At 45.2% G+C, this 18140-nt stretch overlaps 1 protein-coding gene across 4 annotated transcripts in view; it reads left to right on the top strand.

Annotated features, from left to right (window-relative positions):
• The window catches only part of PLXNA1 (plexin A1), a 366161-nt gene that overhangs the window by 284039 nt on the left and 63982 nt on the right, over positions 1-18140 (top strand). For all 4 annotated transcript variants that reach the window (XM_056853406.1, XM_056853393.1, XM_056853399.1 and 1 more), the window contains exons 13-20: positions 4013-4164; positions 5794-5914; positions 6621-6757; positions 8057-8224; positions 10231-10324; positions 11397-11633; positions 12542-12685; positions 16499-16733. In XM_056853406.1, the coding sequence (XP_056709384.1) occupies positions 4013-4164; positions 5794-5914; positions 6621-6757; positions 8057-8224; positions 10231-10324; positions 11397-11633; positions 12542-12685; positions 16499-16733 (1288 nt within the window). The remainder of the gene's footprint in view (positions 1-4012; positions 4165-5793; positions 5915-6620; positions 6758-8056; positions 8225-10230; positions 10325-11396; positions 11634-12541; positions 12686-16498; positions 16734-18140) is intronic.

Below are 18140 nucleotides of genomic sequence, written 5' to 3'. Positions count from 1 at the left end.
AGAGCCAGTTTTCCTTGCCAGTTCTCACTCCCATGTGCCTTGTTTAGCAGTGACCTCCCTGCACAGCGTGTCAAACAGTGTCAACTTTTTTCCCAGAGTTGCTTCTCCCCAAACATGTGGCCCTTGTCAGTTTTGCTGCAGTGGAGGGGAAATCTAACATACCGCAGCAGCCCTTAACTCTAATTTAACAATACCAAACAAACAGCCGCAGCTCACCAAACACTCTAGAGGTGCTCAATTTAGGGAAGAATGACTCAGGTTGCTTGCTGCAGCGGCTGCCTTAATGAGTTCTGATCCAGGACTTCGGGAGATGATTGGATTGGTTTAAGCGAACGACAATCCCCAGAAGCTCAAATCAGTTTGAATGTTGTATAAATCCTGAGATGTGGCATGTGATGTGCCCTAGGCCTGCTTATAAGTTACCTTAACTCATGGAGCGGCCTGCAAGTCAGAGAGCAGAGATGGGAGTTGGAGCTTGTGGGCTCTGCTGGCCGATTCCCCACTGGCTTTGCAATCCGTGACCTTTCTATGCCTAGTGGTAATTTTCCAGTACAATCTCTTTTTGCAGTCAATGGGGTGTGGTGGTGTTTGCAAAGCAAGGTTTGAAAAAAACGAAAAGGAAGAATCCTGATGTGTTTAATGTCAGATGCAGTAGCCTTAGTCAAGAACCTTAAAAGGGCACTCTTTACCTTTCGACCCTTCTCAGTGGCTGGAGGAAAAAGCTCTCAATTGATTTGCCTCTTTTGCTACAACTTCCCCTGCCCCTGAGATCTAGAGTATATAATGGAGAATATTCTGGAGAAGGAGATACAATTTTTTAAAATCTTCTGTTAATGCAGACTTGACACTAATTCTGTGACCCAAACTTTCCTTTTGAAGAGCTAGCGTGGTGTAGTGGTTAAGAGCTGTGGTTTGGAGTGGTAGAGAACAGGGTTTCATTCCCCACTCCTCCACATGAACGGAGGGTGCTAATTTGGTGAACGGGGTTGGTTTTCCCACTCCTACACATGAAGCCAGCTGAGTGACTTTGGGCTAGTCACAGCTCTCTCAGCCCCACCTACCTCACAGGGTGTCTGTTGAGGGGAAGGGAAGGTGATTGTCAGACGGTTTGATTCTTCCTTAAGTGGTAGAGAAAGTCAGCATATAAAAACCAACTCTTCTTCTTCTTCCTTTTGGGGTGGCTTCAGAAAACTGTAGAAGTAAGATGGGACTGAAGAAAAAGGAGAAAAAGGACATTGGGTTAGATCCAGACCAAACTGGCAGTTTCCGATTCCCCCTCCCCACTGCAGACTCCCCTTGTGCCATTCCTCAGGGTCCCCTCTCCGTCAGGAGCAGCATTTTATGGAGATCTGTGGTCTGCAGTGGGAGTGGGGAGGCAGGAAAGTGCCATTCTGCCATTGGATAACTGAGTCTAGATACAGCCTATCAAGTGCAAATGGACTGTTGTAGTGCGCCGTACACTGTTGACAAATAGACAGGGGAGGCGGCTGGTTTCAACATGTGGTGGGTTAGGTACAGATTGCCGGCTGCACCCAGGTCCACTGTTATCGTGAGCAGTCTGTTATGGCCAGTAGATTTTGGGGTGCCATCAAAAGGTAGCAAATGATCAGTTAGTTTCTTGATGCATATATTTATGACCATAGGGAGCCTCATTTGGATTTTCTGTCTTGGGCACAAAGTTGTCCCTAGGACAGTTGCATTTGTCCTTCAGGATCGGCATTGGCTCTCACAGTTATGCAAGCCAAATAAGATGCCAGGTTAGAGCACTAAACGTCTTGGGTCCCTGCACACCTTGGGGAATCTCTTTCCCTACCTTACGAATTATCACAACAACTCAGATCAACTCAACGTGTGCCTCCTTAACAATGCAATCTGTGCAAGAGCATGCAGTGGGGAAAGTCAGCTGCCTTGTAATTATAGAAATCCCTTCTGCTGGATGTTTGCCAGAGCCAGAGCATTTCCAAAGGTAGCATTTCCAAAGTCTTTTTCCGTTTGGACAGTATTGGAGCACCCACTAGTTTAGAAAAAGGCAGGACAGGTTGTCTTCAAACCCTGCTGGGACAGCTGGACCATCAGCGATCGTATTGCTAGCTAGGTAAGAAATCTGCAGCCGATTTTCCTAGCCCGTCTCTGTTATTCCAGTTCATGGCTGGTGGCCGTTGCTGAGGCTTTTTTCCCACTTGGCCTGCCTTGCCTGGACTTGGGGTTGCCAGTGACCCATCACAGAGCTTTCCCAACTGGATGCCCATTAATCCTCTTTATCACTTGCAGGTGTGCACTGAGCACCGGGGCCAGAAAAATGTGGTGTAAAATTGCCTATAATTACCTTGTTAGTGGCAGTGGTGGGCCTGAGCTGTGCTGCTCATCCGTCATCACTCCGCCGTTTGTCAAGATACACCTGTCCGCATTATTGGGAATCATCCTGACAAATGAGCCGCATCATGCTCTGCTGGGGCTTCCTTCCCCAGCTGGTGCTGGCAGAAACTTGCATGCACTGGGATATACCATAGCTGGTTGGGGAGGGAAGGAGAGAGTCCCACTCTGTAGTAGGGTTGCCAGCCTCCAGGTACTAGGTAGAGATCTCCTGCTATTACAACTGATCTTCAGCCAACAGAGTTCAGTTCACCTGGAGAAAATAGCCACTTTAGCAATTGGACTCTATGGCATTGAAGTCCCTCCCCTCCACAAACCCACCCTCCATCCCAAAAACCTCCTGCCAGTAGTGAGGAGGGACCTGGCAACACTACTCTGTAGGGATTAGCTGGCATCCCCCTTGTGGGGAGAGTGCTGGAGGAACGATTGTGCCTCTATTAACTTGCAGCACAAAAGAGCCAAGCAGCCTCTCTGGGAGTATCCTCTGCCCTTCTCAGCGGGCTAAACATACACAAGATTCCAAGACAGTAGGACACAGCAGCTCAGTGGCTTAACGTGCTTCTGGCTCCTGTGCTCCTTCATCCCTTTCCTTTCATGCCAAGCCATAGCCAATTGGCAAAATAGGATTTGCACTGGCCCTCCATGCCAGAATGGGAAGGCACAGTCAAACTATTTGTTGCAAAACAAGAACCCAAGGAGGGAATCAGGTCAGTGCAAAGGTAAAAGGGAGCCCATGAGCCGGAGGCATCTTCATGTATGAGCCAGCTCTCAGTGTCACTCTAAAGGAAGGTTCATGACCAAGTCTGTGAGTCCTTTGCTAATTTTTTTGTTGAAAAGCAGTACAAAATGCAATAAATAGATCTGAACAGGCAGCCTGGAGGCAGAATGGGCCCACCTTTGCATTGCTGTGAGGACAGAATGGTGCACATGTGCATTGCTTTTGTGAGACAAAAGGGATGGACGGCTACTGGTACGAACTGCTCTGATAACTTGGAGCCACCAGCTTGAATGCTAACTGCGCCAACTCAGCAGTCCTGTTGTTCAGAACAGGTAGTTCCAAGTGGCCTGGAGTTCCCTCTCTGCCGATCTGTTTTCATGTGAGGATGGATACCTAGATTTCTTCTTTGCTCTACTCAGGCAAGAGGAATTTCAAGAACCTTTTCAAAAGTGCAAAAGTCAGTATCCGTTGCCAAAATGCCTTCTTTAAGGAACAGATTCTGGCTCAGTTCTTCAGAGTGCAGCAAACTTTGACATGGACAGACATATATGGCTGTATTTAACACCGACTAATATCACTGTTGGAAACTTTAATCACAGTGCAAGTGGGAAATAATTGGTATACAACAGTACCTGGTTTGTATTGCTGTAGTGTGGGGTATGGAAATGAGGATGTTGTATCAGTGGGCCATGGCAGGCAGGATTAGTGTCATTGCATGGGTGGGTTGCCTGCCTTCCCAGATTTTATCTGATTCTGTGTTTGTTTTGAATTGCAGCCCACCTGGAGCCCTAGGAATGGAGCTAAATTTTTAAATAAGGAGATAAATAGTGGGCTGCTTGTCACAGTGTCTTAGGAGGCAGACAGACTGATTACCTTGACTAAGTCAATCCAATAATCATTTGTTTGTTTGTTTTCCCCTAGCTGTTTCCTGAAACAGGCCCCCGGCAGGGTGGTACTCGTTTAACCATCATCGGGGAGAACCTGGGCCTGAAGTTTGAGGATGTACGCTTGGGGGTGCGAGTTGGGAAAGTGATGTGCATTCCCATCGAGAGCGAATACATCAGTGCTGAACAGTGAGTACCCAGCAAATGAGGAGTGGCAATATCATGTGTGCGAAAATGGCAGTGTGCATATCTGCCACTTGGCTTAGTACACTGGGGAGGAGCCAAATGTTAAAAAGGCTGCTCTGTCCCCGGGACATCACTGGCCCTTGACCCTGTTAACAGCTGGATGCAGATACACCTAGGATTAGAGAGACATGTGTGTTTTCTAAAGGCAGACAGAATGCATGTGATGCCCATTTGAAAAGGTAATTGTAATTATGTTTTCATTGCCTGATCCCAGGATGTTTCAAACTTCACCACCAGCAGAGCTTGCCTGGGTTGAATTAAAACATGTCTTGAAATGGGGTGGGTGGGTGGGTGGGGGGGACACAGTGTGGCATAATGAATAAGGGAGCTGGACTTGGACTGGGTTAAAATCCTTGCTTACCCATGACACTCACCCTAACGTGTCTCAAAATGTGCTTTTGATGATCAATTGAGATGCCATCCATTCCAGTGTCTGCCTGTGCTCTGTGGCAAAAGTATTGGGTGAGCAGGTGACTAGAAAAAAATAACATACAAATCTTTCCAGTTATTTGCTTCCAGAGGCTGGCAAAATGTCCAGGAAATTAGAATTTGGATCTGATATGACATTTTTGTTGGAAGGACTCTTCTGGCTTCACGCTATATTGGTGGTAAACCCGTGGCAACACATGGTTGAGCAGAGTGGAATCCCGGGATATACAACGTGGGGCTTTGGCTTGATATATTTTGCGTGCTTTCTGCAAGGGAAAGGTCTTTGTGGAATTGGCATTAGCTTAAAGAAAATACCACTCTTAAATGCACCTTAGTCATCAGAGTCGTAAATGTATGTTGAGAGATCTGCACTATCCAAAACTGATCAGTTCTGGCTATCTCTGTGGAAGCAAATAATGTCATTTCTGTCTGTATGTTCTTCTTCATTGCACTCTCTAAAATCTGTCCAGGCTTTTCCAGTTAAGACTTGCTCACCATTATCCGTAAACATGTACCCATAAGAGAGAGGACTCCATAAGATAAATCGATATGGCAACAGAGGATGCCTTTCTTTTTGTAGACGCAGATAACAATGATATTAAAGACCCTATGGTGGAAATTATTGAAATTATCACATTGCTTCAGTTTTAGATGATTGTCATTCAGTGAAAACATGCTGTGGTGGTGCGGGGAGGAAATAGGGGTTTCTGTTTTTTATTTCACTTGTTTTGTTAAAGTGTTAAGGATGGTTTTCCAGGTATTAACACCATAAGGACTGAATGAGGATATTGATTGGATGTGCGTACAATGAAATTTGGTTTTCCTGCTTGGTCAAGCATTGTGGCATATCCAATATTTAATGTATTTTGAAGTTTTGAGGTGCCTATTGATGTATGTTGAGAAATCATTTCCTGAAATTACCTTTAAAAAAAAAAAGAGAGAGCAGCCTATCATAAGGTAGTGGAAGGAAGTGGTTGACCTGCAGTTTAAAAAAGCAGAAATTTTGGCTGCAGTTTAAAAAAGCAGAAATTTTGGCTGCAGTTTAAAAAAGCAAAATTTTTGAAATACTACCCAATGTCTGCAGGGCAGTTTTGTTAAGGCCCTGCACTTATGTTACAAGAATGCTTTCTGTGCTTCCTCTAGGATTGTCTGTGAGATTGGAGATGCCAGCCCTAGCAAAATTCAAGATGCACCTGTGGAAGTCTGCGTAAGGGACTGTTCCCCCAGCTACAAGGCCACAGCCCCTAAAAGCTTCACCTTTGTGGTAAGGGATATATAGTGTCCATCATTCTTATGCAGCATCTCTTCTTACTCTGAATCCCCCTTGTTCTTCCTCCATCCCTAACAATTCACTTTCCATCTACTAGTGGGGAAAGGGAATTGTCTTAAATACGGTAAATATATGCTTGGGAATGGGAAGCATAAGTTGTGCCCTAACTTTCATGGTAAGCCTGTAACATGGCTGCCAGTCAGGGAGTGGTCAGTGTACTGAGCCATTAAGGATACAAATGTATAGATTGACCCTTTTATTCAAGCTGTGGATTCTTGTGATTGCAGCTTTGAGGCTCCTGGTTTATATTTTTATTGGCTGATGGTCAAGAAAGCGATTTTGCCCAGTCTGTAGTTATTTTGGAGTGGGCTGTCCTACCGATTGTTTAGAAGAAATCCAAAGGAAAGTCACAGACTCTGAAATGTTACCGATTGCCACCTCCCAGTTCAAAGAAGAAAAACACCACCTCCTTAATCGGTAACATCTCAGAGTACTTCCTATGTTGGTGATAACTGAAGCTGGCTAACTAACTGGATTCATCTATCATTTGTTCCCAATCCCAAAGAAAATGGATTCCAGTAGAATTAAATAATTTGTTGTGCCACTGTGATATACACAGTGTTCTTTGCAGCGCTTTCTGTTGTTCTTTGACACTGATGACACCTGTTGAACTGTGAACGTATTTTTCCCCCTCTGACAGAATCCCACATTCTCACAAGTGACACCATCACGGGGTCCTCTCTCTGGAGGCACCTGGATTACCATAAAAGGAAAGCACCTCAATGCAGGAAGTGACATCACAGTGACCATCGGGGATCAAGCTTGTGCCTTTTCATGGTGAGGCTTCCATGGGTTTCGGCGAGGAGTGTTGTGGCGTGCTACAGAGAAGGGGGGAAGAAATACACTGAAGTACACTGCATTATTTGAATGAGGCGTGTGTGCAAGTGTATTTATGTATGTGTGTCCATCTGAAACGATGTATCGCCCAGGAGGAGCCAAGCGGGCACTCAGCTGCCTGATGTGGAGTTTCTTTTCAAGGCTCTCAATTTTTTAAAAAAGAAAAAAGTCCAAAGACTGTGAATTTTCTTTTCCCTCTCAAAAGCACAAATCCCTGAGCCATGAAGTGGATAATTTTTAGATTAGGGATGATAATGGAGCGGCTCTTTAAATATTTTCCTGCAGTAATTACTGGTTATCAGCCCTAATCGCTGCTGTTTGCAGCAGCCTCACTATGGGGAACGCTCCGGTGCTACAGCAGCTTCAGCGGCTTCCTCTGCTCTGTTTCTCTTTTTGTGCTAACTGATTGCTTTACCAGCCTTTCCCTGAGACAGAGAGGGATGGGCCACTTCTTGTAGGAGGGCAGGACTTCTGAGAGTAGAGGTGGGCAGCTCCTTGGCCAGGGAGGGAGGCTGGCTGCTTCCCAGGCCAGTCCCACTTGGGTTCTTTCCCACATTTCCTTTGCATGGACCCAGGGCTATATTCATGTGTGTGTGTTGCATTGATGTAGTAGGCTTTCCCAGGTGCCTCTAGGAAGCCCACAAACAAGACAACTGCAGCAGCATTATCCTGCCTGTGTTCCACAGCACCTAATATAAAAGGCATGCTCCTCTGATCCTGGAGAGAATAGGTATGCATCATGACTAATATTCATTTTACTTATGGCCATGGATAGCCCTCTCCTCCATGAACATGTCCACTCCCCTCTTCAAGCCTTCCAAGTTGGCAGCCATCATCACATCCTGGGGCAGGGAGTTCCCCAATTTAACTATGCGTTGTGTGAAGAAATACTTCCTTTTATCAGTTTTGAATCTCTCACCCTCCAGCTTCAGCAGATTACCCAAGTTCTAGTATTATGAGACACTCTCTCCATACAATGCATAATTGTATAGACCTCTATCATGTCTCCCCTAAGTAGAGCAGCTTTCAGAACTAGATCTAAGGGCCCTGTGATCTTTTAGGAAGAGGACACTGGTGTTTTCTGCACACTGTCGTGAGGCAAATATTTTGTGCCAGGTTGGGCTTTGGTGAGACTCAATAAGTTGATATCTGTTCCTAAGTGGAACATCCAGTGTATTTGGGTTTATGCCATGAAAAAGAAATTTACCTTAGGTATTTTTCTCTGACTGTGACCCACAGGAGAAATGCTGGCGAGATCCGGTGTAAGACGCCACATGGCAAGGCCCCAGGGGAAGCATCTATCTCCATCCATATAAATCGAGCTGTACTTAGGAGTCCTGAAGTGACGTACTTCTACACTGAAGACCCCACCATTCAGAAGATAGATCCTGAGTGGAGCATCAACAGGTAGAGCTGAAGGGAATGGATTTTTTGCACTGTTTTTTTAAAGGACATTCACATTATTTATTTAGAACATTTATATGCTGCCTTTCCACCCAACTTAAAAGTCCCCAGGGTGGTGAAAAATCATTAAAACTAGCATTGAAAGCTTTTAAAAGCTTTTAAAATCATTAAAAGCTTTTAAAATATATATATAATAAAACCAATTAATAACAACAATTAGTTGTACCACTGGGTATTTGACCTATTCGTCAAGCAATTTTGGTCAAGGTTCCATTGTGCCAAGAGAATCTGTTATACAGACTTCTTTTAGAAAACCACTGCCCCACATCTAGTGCAGGCAGTGCAGTGAGGTGGGCTGAACTATATCTGGTTCCTTTTGTCAAGAAGGAATAAGGTGCTTTAGTTGAATATTTGCTGGTGTCTTAATACTGATAATCTAACAGAAGTGGGTAGTTGCTGCATGGAGCAATGGTTGATTCAAACCCCCGCAAACACAACTGTGCTCACGCCAATTTGTGTTCTGTTGACTATAGTGGTTGTAGTCTACTGACATCTTTGTGGGCCCCATCCTACCATTTGTGAATGGTTGTCCCATTGCAGCTTTTTGTCAAGGCACGTGTGTGACTTTTAGAGTGTTTTACAAAGCACCTGATTGCAAGAAGGCTATGGGGTTCTCACACTGGCTTTTCTCTACAATGTAAATATGGAATAACAATCACGGCAACAAGTAGCTGTTATTGTATACGGTGTTGCAGGTTCTGATATTCTCTGTGTTTTGAACTTCCTGAAGGCCAAAAGGTATCCAGGGTTGGCACTTGGGGGAATGTTTTGGTACCTGCCCTGACCTAGATAGCCCAGGTTGGCCCAATCTTATCAGATCTCAGAAGCTAAGCAGGATCAGCCCTGGTTAGTACTTTGATAGGAAGACCTCCAAGGAAGACCAGGGTTGCTAATCAGAGCCAGGCAATGGCAAACCACCTCTGTATGTCTCTTGTCTTGAAAACCGTACAGGGTAGCCACATGATGCCTGTGACTTGACGGCAAAAAACCCACAAACAACAAAACCCACTTTGGTGGTCCAGAGCCCAGGACCAAATGATTTTAAGGACCCAGAAAATGTGTCTTTGAAACTACCCTTTGGATACCATGTGAAAATCTAAACTAAAAACTGGGAGAAGGAGTGAGATTATTTTAGACTGGAATTTTTGAATGGAGTATGAGTCTTTCACGCTCTCTTATGCTCTGTTGACGCTGTTATGGCTAAAAGGAATGCAGAAGAGTCAGGACTCTCCTCTCTCCAGAAATAAATAAATAAAAATGATAGATTGCCCTGGAGGCCCCTGGAGTGATCTTTCTCTGGCTCCTTTTAGATCCCAGAGAAGGGAGGAGAAGAGTCCATTATGGCATACTGAGAGGGGGAAGGCACTAGAAAGCCTTTTGACCCCCCCTGTCAGCCCTTGGCCCACAGAACCAGAAATCACCACAAAGTCAGATAGAGTCCAAACAGATGGCTTTTACTGGTCAAATAGGCATACAGTGCAAACGAATAAAATGACAGCTATGAGAGACTCACTAGCTGGGAGATATTATAAGGCAGGAAAGGCGGGAGATTACACGCACAGGCTGAATACAGTTTCCCAGGAGCTGAGTTCCCAGGCCTAGGTATGCGACCTTGGGGGCCAGACAATACAGCGCAGAGACAGAGGCAATAACGAAACCGAGATAGCAGCCTGACACCCCCCCCCCAAATCTGGATCCAGTATAGAGTGTATCCATAGAAGTTCTTAGTGCACTGTAGAGATGAATGAGATCTGGAATGGGAATTGCTAATTTTCACTGGGTGAGCCTTAAAATTACAGCCTTATGGTTGCAGCGTTCCAAGCCTGAAGGTAAGAGATACCTTGTAACTGGCTTGTGTTGTTTCAGAAATGGATCTTTGGTTGGTTTACTCAGCAGTTGTCTGTGTACAACTAATCTTTGAATAATCCCTTCTCCTTCTTGCTCCCTAGTGGTGGGACACTGTTGACAGTAACAGGCACCAACCTGGCCACAATCAAGGAACCCAGGATCCGAGCCAAGTATGGCAGCTCTGAGAGGGAGAATGTAAGTACATTTTGGACACTCTGACTCAAGAGCAGTAGTTTTCCCAACAGATTAGAAGGTAATGTGATAAAGACATTATTGTCTTTAATATACGCACATCCATATTTTCTGTCCCACTGCTGTCTGTAGTATGCTACGATGATCGTAGTATTAGGATCATGGGGTGGTTACTGCATGCCAAGGGTGGCCAGGGTTGGTGGGGGGGGGGGCTGCAGTAAGTAGCCGTCTCCAAGACACTCCCCAATTCGGCAGTAGGCCAGAAAACCAGATTATTTCTCCTTCCCTTCCCCAATTGTAAATTTCCTGGAGAAGTCTGCTGTTGTGTCTAGCAAGTGCATTATGCAGTTACGCAAACAGCCCTGCACCCTCCCTGTATTACAATGGCAAGTGGAAAATGAGCATTCCAGGGATATTTCACCTTTTGGGGTAACAATAATAGAAATGGCAGAAAATAGCAAGGGGAAATGCTGGGCAAGACACAGTGACAATAGCGTGGCCAGCACATAACAGCCTTGACAGCACACAGTTAAATTAAGAGTGGTTTCTGCATGATTTCAGAACTCAGGTTTACTGAGGACGTTTCCCCTTTTTACTGATTGGTGTGTCTTAAGTAGCATGAACATATATTCCAAAGCAGAAGGTTAAATCTGTTTTTACTCAGCAAAGGCCCATGGTATACTTATTGCATAGATATACCTACGGTTGGGGGAAAATCGAGTGCTTCCATCTTCATCCAGTGTTTTATGGGCTAGGAGTGAGATGGCATGATTTTGAGTGGGATTTGGCCCAAAGCACTAAAAGGCTGTGAAAAGGGCCCTAGGCTTTCTGACCTGAATTTCCTGCCAAAGACAACACTTCATTCTGCACTGTCTTTCTACTATTTAGAAACAACCCACCACCACCAACTACTCACAAACACCTTTTATTGAGTACTGCTGTAACCCCAGGAAGGAGAAAATGCATAGACCTCCTTCCAGGAAGTGATTACACTTGACCTTGCTTTGTGCTTTGAGATCAAATTTAATCAGTGAGAGATTATGTTGATTACATCGACCGGTTTATTCCTTTGCAGAACTGCACTGTCTACAATGATACCACCATGGTGTGCTATGCGCCCTCCATTGACAACCCAGCCCGGAGCCCCCCAGAACTTGGTGACCGCCCAGATGAGATTGGTTTTGTCATGGATAATGTCCAAGCCTTGCTGATCATCAACAAAACTAACTTCGTGTATTACCCAGACCCTGTGTTTGAGTCTCTTCCTTCTGGCATGTTGGAACTCAAGCCAAGCTCCCCGCTCATCCTCAAGGTAATACTCCCTGCAACCCTATTTCTCTATCTATTATTCTCAGGCATTTCTTCCCTGTAATAACTGGTGTTCCCCCTCTTTTCCCTTCATTGGTAAAATTTACATGGCTACTTTTTGGCTTTTCTGCAAACCTTTGGCATCCATGCCTGTGCGCTTAGGAAGATCAGTCACGTGAGGTAGTCTCTCACTCACTGGCTTCATAGCCTATGTTTGCTTGATGTTCAATGAGCTGGGATGGAGAAGCCATACATTTGGGGAGGAGAGAAAGAGAAATTAAAGTCTGCCCTGCAGCAAAAGTACTGGTGAATCCCAGTAGGTTCCAGCAAGACTATTGCAGGGAGAAAACTGTATCTGGAAGCCCTGGAACGAGAGAGAGAGAGAGAGAGAGAGAGAGAGAGAGAGAGAGAGAGAGAGAGAGAGAGAGAGAGAATATTGATATTGACTTAGAGTTCTTCTTTCTTCAGAAATTCAGACTGGGTGAATCTTGACTCTAAGCTTGCTATTAATCCTCCCCTCAATTTCACAGTTGCATGCAGGGGGTGGGGAGTTGTTGGGTGTTCCTGGATTATTGAGGGGTTTCTTCCCTGTAAACTGAGAAAGCTTGACACTAATGATGTACTAGAGCAGGGCTTACACCTTTAAAGTGGAAGAGTTGGTGATGGGAAATAATCTCTTTCCTATTGATACCGGTCATCCCTTGGTCACTCCTATTCAGCCAAGGATGGTTTGGGGTCAGCTTGGGCATATGTCTCCTTTAAGATGAGTTGGGGTGTTTCTCATCTTTGATAGCTTTATTCAGAGAATGAGGATAAATGGAAAGATCTTCTCTCTTACTGACTAGAAGGTTGAGGGCAAGACCTTACCAGTAAAACCTGTAATTGTTACTCTTTTTTTTTTCCTTTTTAAAGGGCCGTAACCTCCTCCCTCCAGCGACTGGAAATTCCCGTCTAAACTACACTGTGCTTATTGGTGACACTCCCTGTGCCCTCACGGTTTCTGAGACCCAGCTCCTCTGCGAGTCACCAAACCTCACAGGACAGCACAAAGTGACGGTAAAGCAAGCCATGCATGCCCCTGTTGTGTTTTGTGTTACTGTGACAGCTTTGCAGTAGGCACTGACTGCTTCTGATTTTTCTTGCCCATATGATCCCACCATGCAGCTAGCGCAGAATATATGTGTCAGGTCCGGGGCCCGAGGCAGAGGAGCGTAGTCAAGAGCAGTCTGAGTTCAAAGCTGAGGTATTGAGAGAGTACAGGTATGGATAGCCAAAACGTAATACAAGAGTGTGGTCCAAGTCCGATCCGAGTTCAAAGGTAAGCTGAGGGTCAGAAACAGGTAAACCGAGTGCAAGAGAATTGTCAAAGTCCAGTCCAAAGTCAAAGATACACAAAGGTTTCTAAGCAGGTAACTCACAGGTAGCACGGAGTGAAAACACAAGTTGTTCCCACATCACCTTGTTGCTAAAGTTTGTTTAAATAAGCCTAAGAAGACCCATCTGTTGCTGGTTCCTCTGACTCAGCAATCCTTGCCCAGGGAGCTTGTCATTCTCATTGCCATCAGTCGGCAGGACTCTCTGAAGTGCTTGCAATCCAGCACCTACAGTGCCTAGCATCCCACAGATACTCTTCTTCTATGCCTTTCCCTCCATTTCTTGCCATTAAACACCTATTTAGTTCCACTTTTCTAACACTAGTGAACAAGAAGCTGGGGCATATTTTACCTGTCTTCTCCTGTTCTATGTTACCTTTAAGTGGACATTTGCCTCTCCCTAAAAATTAACAAGGTAGAAGTGAAGCAAGCCCAAGCCCTGACAAGAGGGGCAGTGTAAATAGCCCAGCAGTGGTATACTACTTCCATGTGGTTGTAGAGATAGTCTTTCTTGAGCAAGTGGAGTAGTCACCAGTGGCCACACTGTGCCTCTTTCTCTACTGTTCCATCTGTGTGTTCTTGAGGCACAGCAAGGGTCTATCATTCCCCAGAAGGAGAAGAAGAAAAGTTCGTTTTTATATGCTGACTTTCTCTACCACTTAAGGGAGAATCAAACCGGCTTGCAATCACCTTCCCCTCCCCTCCCCTCCCCACAACAGACACCCCAGAGGTAGGTGGGGCTGAGAGAGCTCTACAGAGCTGTGACTAAACCAAGGTCACCCAGCTGGCTTTGTGTGTAGGTGTGGGGAAACAAATCCAGGGGGTTACCGCACTTTGTATTCCCAGCGATGTATTAAGAGTTTGAAAACGTTTTAAAAAATACTGTTCACACTTTCTATGTATTCCCACCGATGTAGTAAGAGTTTGAAAACGTTATAAAAAATACTGTTCACACTTTGTTTGGCCCCTTTAGCTTTGGCCCCTTTAGCTTTGTTTGGCCCTTTTAGCTTTGGCCCCTTCCAACCATTTTGGTATCCAAAAACCCTTTTAAAGTGATGCTTTTTATAACATTTTCAAACTCTTAATACATCGCTGGGAATACAAAGTGCGGTAACCCCCCCAGTTCACCAGATTAGCATCTGCCGCTCATGTTGAGGAGTTCTCCAGTTTTCCAGATCAGAGTCCACTGCTCCAAACCACTGCTCTAAGCCACTACACCACCCAGGCAGCACGAGAGCCCACTTGGATAATGCTACATACATACATGGACATGTAAATGCAAAGACAAACATTCCCAGAGATTTGGAACACGTCCACCCCCACCTATGTTCTGTCCGAATGGACTGGATGCTTCCTATGATTTTGCCATACACATCTTCCCAGGCACTGTTTCTTCATATTCAGGATAGTCCTAGATGATCTACACAGCAATTTGGGACATTTTTAACCATCGTTTACAGCAGGGAAATGCAAATACGTGCTAAGGCTCAGAGCAGGTATGCTGTTCCACCTGCTTTCCCATCTACTCCTCCCTGAATGCGTTAAATAGGATTTGTTGTCTATTAGGTTGCAGCGCAGCAATTCTAATGCACTCTGGGGCACAGCACGGCCCTGGGTGTTTGAAAGGGACCCAAAACATTTCCTCCTCCAGGCACCTCATCCATCACTTTGCATCCCCATCTGTTATTGTAATGTTGGGTTGAATAAGACATCAGACTCGCTGCCTGCTCCTCGCAGGCGTCGGCAGCATACCAGCATGTGTCTGCATCCCATCAGACCTCTCCGTACCCTTTTGGACAGGCTACGTGAGATTGTCACCAGCAGTGCTCGGCCCTTTCCTTTTCCCACCCTTGCATTTGCTTCCTTCTGGGGCAGCAGTCAGTGCTAGCTGGAAGATGTATTTTCTTGCAGGTCTTGGGATACGGCTTGTAAGGATGGACTAACCGTTTACACTGATAAACTATCCTGTGTATATATAAAAAAACACCAGTATAGTGGGTGTCGTTTTCCTCCTGGTACTAACATTCCTACAGCTTTGCTGTCTTCATGGAATAGCAGAGGCCATCAGCTGGAAAAAGTTTAAAGTGCTGGTAACATTTTTAGGAGCCTGTGCCATGGCATATTTCAGGGGTATTTTGAATTGATGATTTCAAATTGAGTTTGGTATTTCCTGCATTGTGCAGGGGGTTTCACCAAATGACCCTGGTGGTCCCTTCCAACTCTATGATTCTATGATTTATATGGGTAATGGGGAGCACTGACAGGGAGTGTCCCCAACATTTACTTTTCCTATTCAGAGCTTATCTGTGCAAGATCCTCCACATATGCTGGCAAAAGAAAACATCTAGAGTCTTCCTCTCAGTAGATACCTGAGTACAAATGATGTACTCCTTGCAATGTAATGTAGCACATCTTGTCCTAGGAAACTGGGCCTTCTGTCTTCTCTGCATAGTATCTCTCCCTCATTCCCCACCTTTTTGCTGTTTGTCACTTTGGGTATAAATATTTCTGTCAACTAAATGCAATGCTTTTACGCATCTGCTGAAATGGGCTCTGGCTCCTGGAAACTGCTATAATAAATGTGTTTATTATCCTCCACATGAAGCCTGCTGAGTGACCTTAAGCTAGTCACAGTTCTCTCCAAACTCTCTCAGCCCCACCTACCTCACAAGGTGTCTGTTGTGGGGAGAGGAAGGGAAGGTGATTGTAAGCTGCTATAAGACCCCTTAAAGGTAAAGAAAAACCAACTCTTCTTCTTCTAATCCTCTACTCTTTACATTAGTTAGAAATGGTTTAACATCAGCTTTCAATGATTAAAATATTGTTTTAGTTATATTTTTGTTGTGCTCCAAAGGAGTTTCCTAGGGCAGCGGACTTCCACTTTTCCAGACCCTGGGTCCACTGAGTGTGGGGCCTTCTGGATGGCAAGCATGTGACAGGAAGTCACATGGTACTTGTCATGTGACAGGAAGAGAGGGAGCAAGGCTTATGACCTCACCACTGTCAAGGACAGGATCGTGGACAGCAGACCAAAAGAGCTGGGTAGAGAAAACACAAGCCAAGCACTAGGAAGAACAAGCCAAAGATCTGAGCCATGGAGGAACATTCTGTACCACTATAAGTGACTTTACTTTGCTGTCATGCTGCTCGTTTTAGCAGATGTTCAAAGAGAGACGGGGGGAGCTACACCCTTGATCTCTATGCTTCGGGTCCTTCCAAAAGGCAGCAAAATATGGCAGCCTTAAAGGAGAGGGAGGGATGTGACAACATGTACTGGCCACATCCATCCCTCCCCTTTTGTAAGCAAGAGGAGCAAACATTCCTTGATCTCTTCTTAGCTATCAGTACCTTGAGATCATCAACTGATAATTAGCATCCTGGTAACATGCCGGTCAATTCTTGCACTTTCTTGTTTCAGTTCCAGCTAGGTGCAGTTGGTAAATGGAAGCACGATAGCTGCTAATATTTGATGTTCCTCTCTCCCTGTGTCTTCCAGATCAAGGCTGGTGGCTTTGAGTTCTCTCCAGGGATGCTGCAGATCTACTCAGACAACCTGTTGACCCTCCCAGCCATCATTGGCATTGGTGGGGGTGGGGGCCTTCTCTTGCTCATTATCATAATTGTCCTCATTGCATACAAGCGAAAGTCCCGAGATGCTGATCGCACTCTCAAACGTTTGCAGCTGCAGATGGACAACCTGGAGTCCCGTGTGGCCTTGGAGTGCAAGGAAGGTAAGTCCGTCTGTCCCATTTTTCTTTCTCTGCGCTCCATTATCCTTTCCGAAGTTTATCAGATCTGTCCATTTTAGCCCAACCCCTTCAGTGGGATGTATTTCCTGTTCTTTGTCTCCCCCCACCCCGCCCAGTTTCTAAGATCCTTCTCCTGTTCCGCAAGGTTTAGGTACAGAGGCAACAACCTGTTTTTACTCCAGTATTCATGATTGAGAGGCAGTGTGGTATAGTGGTTAGAGTGTCATACTAGGATCTGGGAGACCCGGAATCCCTATTCTGCCAAGGAAGCTTGCTGGATAACCATGGGCTAGTCGCACACTGTCAGTTTAATGTACCTTACAGGGTTTGTTGTGAGGATAAGATGGAAAGGAGATGTAAGCCTTTTTGCGGGGTCTAAATTAAGTAAATAAATAATGAAGTGATTCCAAAACAAAACAGCAATGTAGTGGAGCGTACTATGAATGTTACAAACATTTCAGCTGCCTGGAAAAATACATATTTCCTAAGGTTGTCTTTTCTCTTTATTGGTTTCTTCCCCCACTGACATTTGCATATGCATTTTTTTCTTGTACTAAATCCCATGGACTTCTTTATATTGGACATTATAACATAAGCTATATTAAGTATTTTTTAGAATAAACTTGTTTTATGGATGGTTTCTCTCTAATGAAACCTGCCATGGCAAAGGTGTTTAAGGGTTTTATAATTGAACACGAAGGCTGCAATCCATGGATTGCTTCATGGCTTTAGGGGATTAAGTTCCGTACTCCGAAATAAGAAGTTTGTGGGTTGCAGCTTAATGTCTCCCGCTTTGTGATCATCTTGGCATTTGTTGCCATGACGGCTGAAAGAACATTCAAAGGGCTCATACTTAGGCTTCATCTAGACAGCAACAGGCCCTCTGGATTTGCCCTAGGCTGCAATCCTAAAGAGACTTGCTGGGGAGTAAGCCCCACTGAATAACATGGGACTTGCTTCTGAGCAGACCTACATAGGATTGCTCCCCCAGTCACTTATAAGCAACACTCCAGAGGTGTTTTTTGTCCAGCTGCATTCAAAGACTGAGGAAGTTGGGAATGTTTAGTCTGGAGAAGAGGAGGTTGAGGGGGGGGGGATGATTGCTCTCTTTAAGTATTTGACAGGCTGTCACTTAGAGTAGGGCAGGGAGCTGTTCCTGTTGGCAGCAGAGGATAGGTCTTGCAATAATGGGTTTAAATTGCGGGCCTAAAGGTACCGGCTGGATATTAAGGAATTTTTTTTTACAGTGAGAGTTATTCGACAGTGGAATCAACTACCTAGGGAGAGGTGGTGAGCTCCCCCACACTGGCAGTCTTTAAGCAGAGGCTGGACAAGCACTTGTCAGGGATGCTCTAGGCTGATCCTGCATTGAGCAGGGGGTTGGACTAG

Source organism: Euleptes europaea, chromosome 1 (genome assembly GCF_029931775.1).
Source record: "Euleptes europaea isolate rEulEur1 chromosome 1, rEulEur1.hap1, whole genome shotgun sequence".
NCBI lineage: Eukaryota > Metazoa > Chordata > Lepidosauria > Squamata > Sphaerodactylidae > Euleptes > Euleptes europaea.
The sequence above is the reverse complement of the archived record's forward strand: the minus strand, read 5'-3'. Positions and strand labels throughout refer to the sequence as shown.